Consider the following 1,686-nt stretch of genomic DNA (forward strand, 5'->3'; position numbering starts at 1 on the left):
GGGCGGACCAGGCGTTGACGGCGCGGCGGCGGCGAGCCGGGAGGCCGAGGTCCCGGGACCGCGGGGTAGGCGCCTGGGGCGGGGCGCGGACCGGTCCACGGCTTCCACGCCCACTGGCGGGCCGCCCCGCCCACCTCCCGCTTGGCTCCGGAGCACAGGTGAGAGACGCGGCGGCTGAGTCACCCGCGCTGCCCCTCCCGGCACCCTGGTCTCAGCCCAGGCGCCCTGAGGCTATGTCCCACCTTCTTCCTGTCCGCTCAGCCCCAAAGACTCACCCCTTCTGACCTGTCCCCCTGACCCGTAAGTGCCTGCCGACCACGCTCAGCCTCTGGGCACTCCGCTCCAGCAGGACCTAGAGAACCCCCAGCCCCTCGGGCCTTAGGGCACGGCGGCAGAAGGCCTGGCCTGGGGGTGGGCTGGGCTGCCTCCCAGGCAGGCTTGTTCCAAGGGTCATGCTGCTGCAGAGCCGTATTTCCCCTGGCCTGGTCGTGAAGGAAGGAGGCAACGCCAGCTACAGGAACCACGTGGGCTCCCGGCTGGGCCCCTGCCATGCCCTCCCGGCAAGAAAGGGCTGGCCAGCCTGCGATGCTGACCCAGTCCTGGGCTGCATGGCAGGGCATCGCCCTGGTCACCCCCCAGGACACTGAGCTGACCCAGGCTGAGCCTGCTCTGGAGGTGCTGAGACCTCAAAGCTGAGTGCCAAGCAGGGTGAAGCCAGACCTACTTCACACAGTTCCAAGGTGACAGATGAGGGCACAGGTAGAGAGAGGGACAGGATGGCCACAGCCGCACCATGCCCAGAAACAAGAGAACCCACGCTCAGGCTGGCCCATCCCCCATCCTGGTGGCCCCCTTTTCCTGGGGGACCCAGAAGCCTGGGCTGGGGAGGCCAGAGGCTTCCCAAGGAGGGAGGAGGAGCCTCTGCGGATGAGGGAGAGGGTCCCCCAGGCCGGGCTTGTCAGCACCCAGGTCCCTGCACACTGGGCTAAGTGCTCAGCTGGTCGCAGGACCCAGCTCAGCCCTTCCACCCCATGAAATGCCTGGCCGCTGTGCTTGGAATCCCCATGGGCCCTGTGTGCCACCCTGGCCAAGCATCACCCCTTTCTCTGGCCAGGGGCCACCCCCATTTTGTGCAAAATAGGAATTCCAGCAACAGGGAGCCATGTGGCAAGACCACCCAGGAGAGCCAGCAGATGGGGGCGGGGTTAGGGGACCAAAAGGACAGCCTTTGATGGGCACAGGGTCTGGGCAATGGCCCGGCCGGGTGGAACTGGCAGGGACAATTGGGATCGCTGGGACGGCTGCCCAGGCTGAGGGTCTGGTGTCTCAGGCCCAGCAAAGGAGCCTTTCTTCCAGCTCAGGACCCCAGTGGGAAGGGTGGGAGACTCGGGACGTTGCTGGGCCTCCCCAGCCCCGCCGGGCTGGGTCCCAGCAGAGGGACACTGGGTGCGGCAGGCCAGCACAGGGCTCCAGGCCCCGTTTTCCTGCTAGCTCTCCTCCCCCTCCCCCAGGCCCTTTCTTCCACCCCAGAAAGTTCAGAGGAGCCAGAGGCCTGCAGTTTAGGCTGAAATGTAAGAGACAAAGGCGGCCCAGAGAGAGGCCAGCACATGAAAGGGCTGCAGCCACTGGTGCTGCCGGCCGGCCCCTGCCCCCTCCTCACCCCTCTAGGCCCAAGGGAGCCCCGCC

At 67.1% G+C, this 1,686-nt stretch overlaps 1 protein-coding gene across 1 annotated transcript in view; it reads right to left on the reverse strand.

The window, feature by feature from the left end:
* ENTPD2 (ectonucleoside triphosphate diphosphohydrolase 2) overlaps positions 1-851 on the reverse strand; it is a 6,738-nt gene extending 5,887 nt beyond the window's left edge. The window contains exon 1 of the mRNA XM_024762114.1: positions 277-851. Coding sequence (XP_024617882.1) covers positions 277-620 — 344 coding nt within the window. The 5' untranslated portion in view covers positions 621-851. The remainder of the gene's footprint in view (positions 1-276) is intronic.
* Positions 852-1,686: the final 835 nt, after the last annotated feature.

Source organism: Neophocaena asiaeorientalis, unplaced genomic scaffold, assembly GCF_003031525.2.
Source record: "Neophocaena asiaeorientalis asiaeorientalis breed wild unplaced genomic scaffold, Neophocaena_asiaeorientalis_V1.1 scaffold78, whole genome shotgun sequence".
In the NCBI taxonomy this organism is placed as follows: Eukaryota; Metazoa; Chordata; class Mammalia; order Artiodactyla; family Phocoenidae; genus Neophocaena; species Neophocaena asiaeorientalis.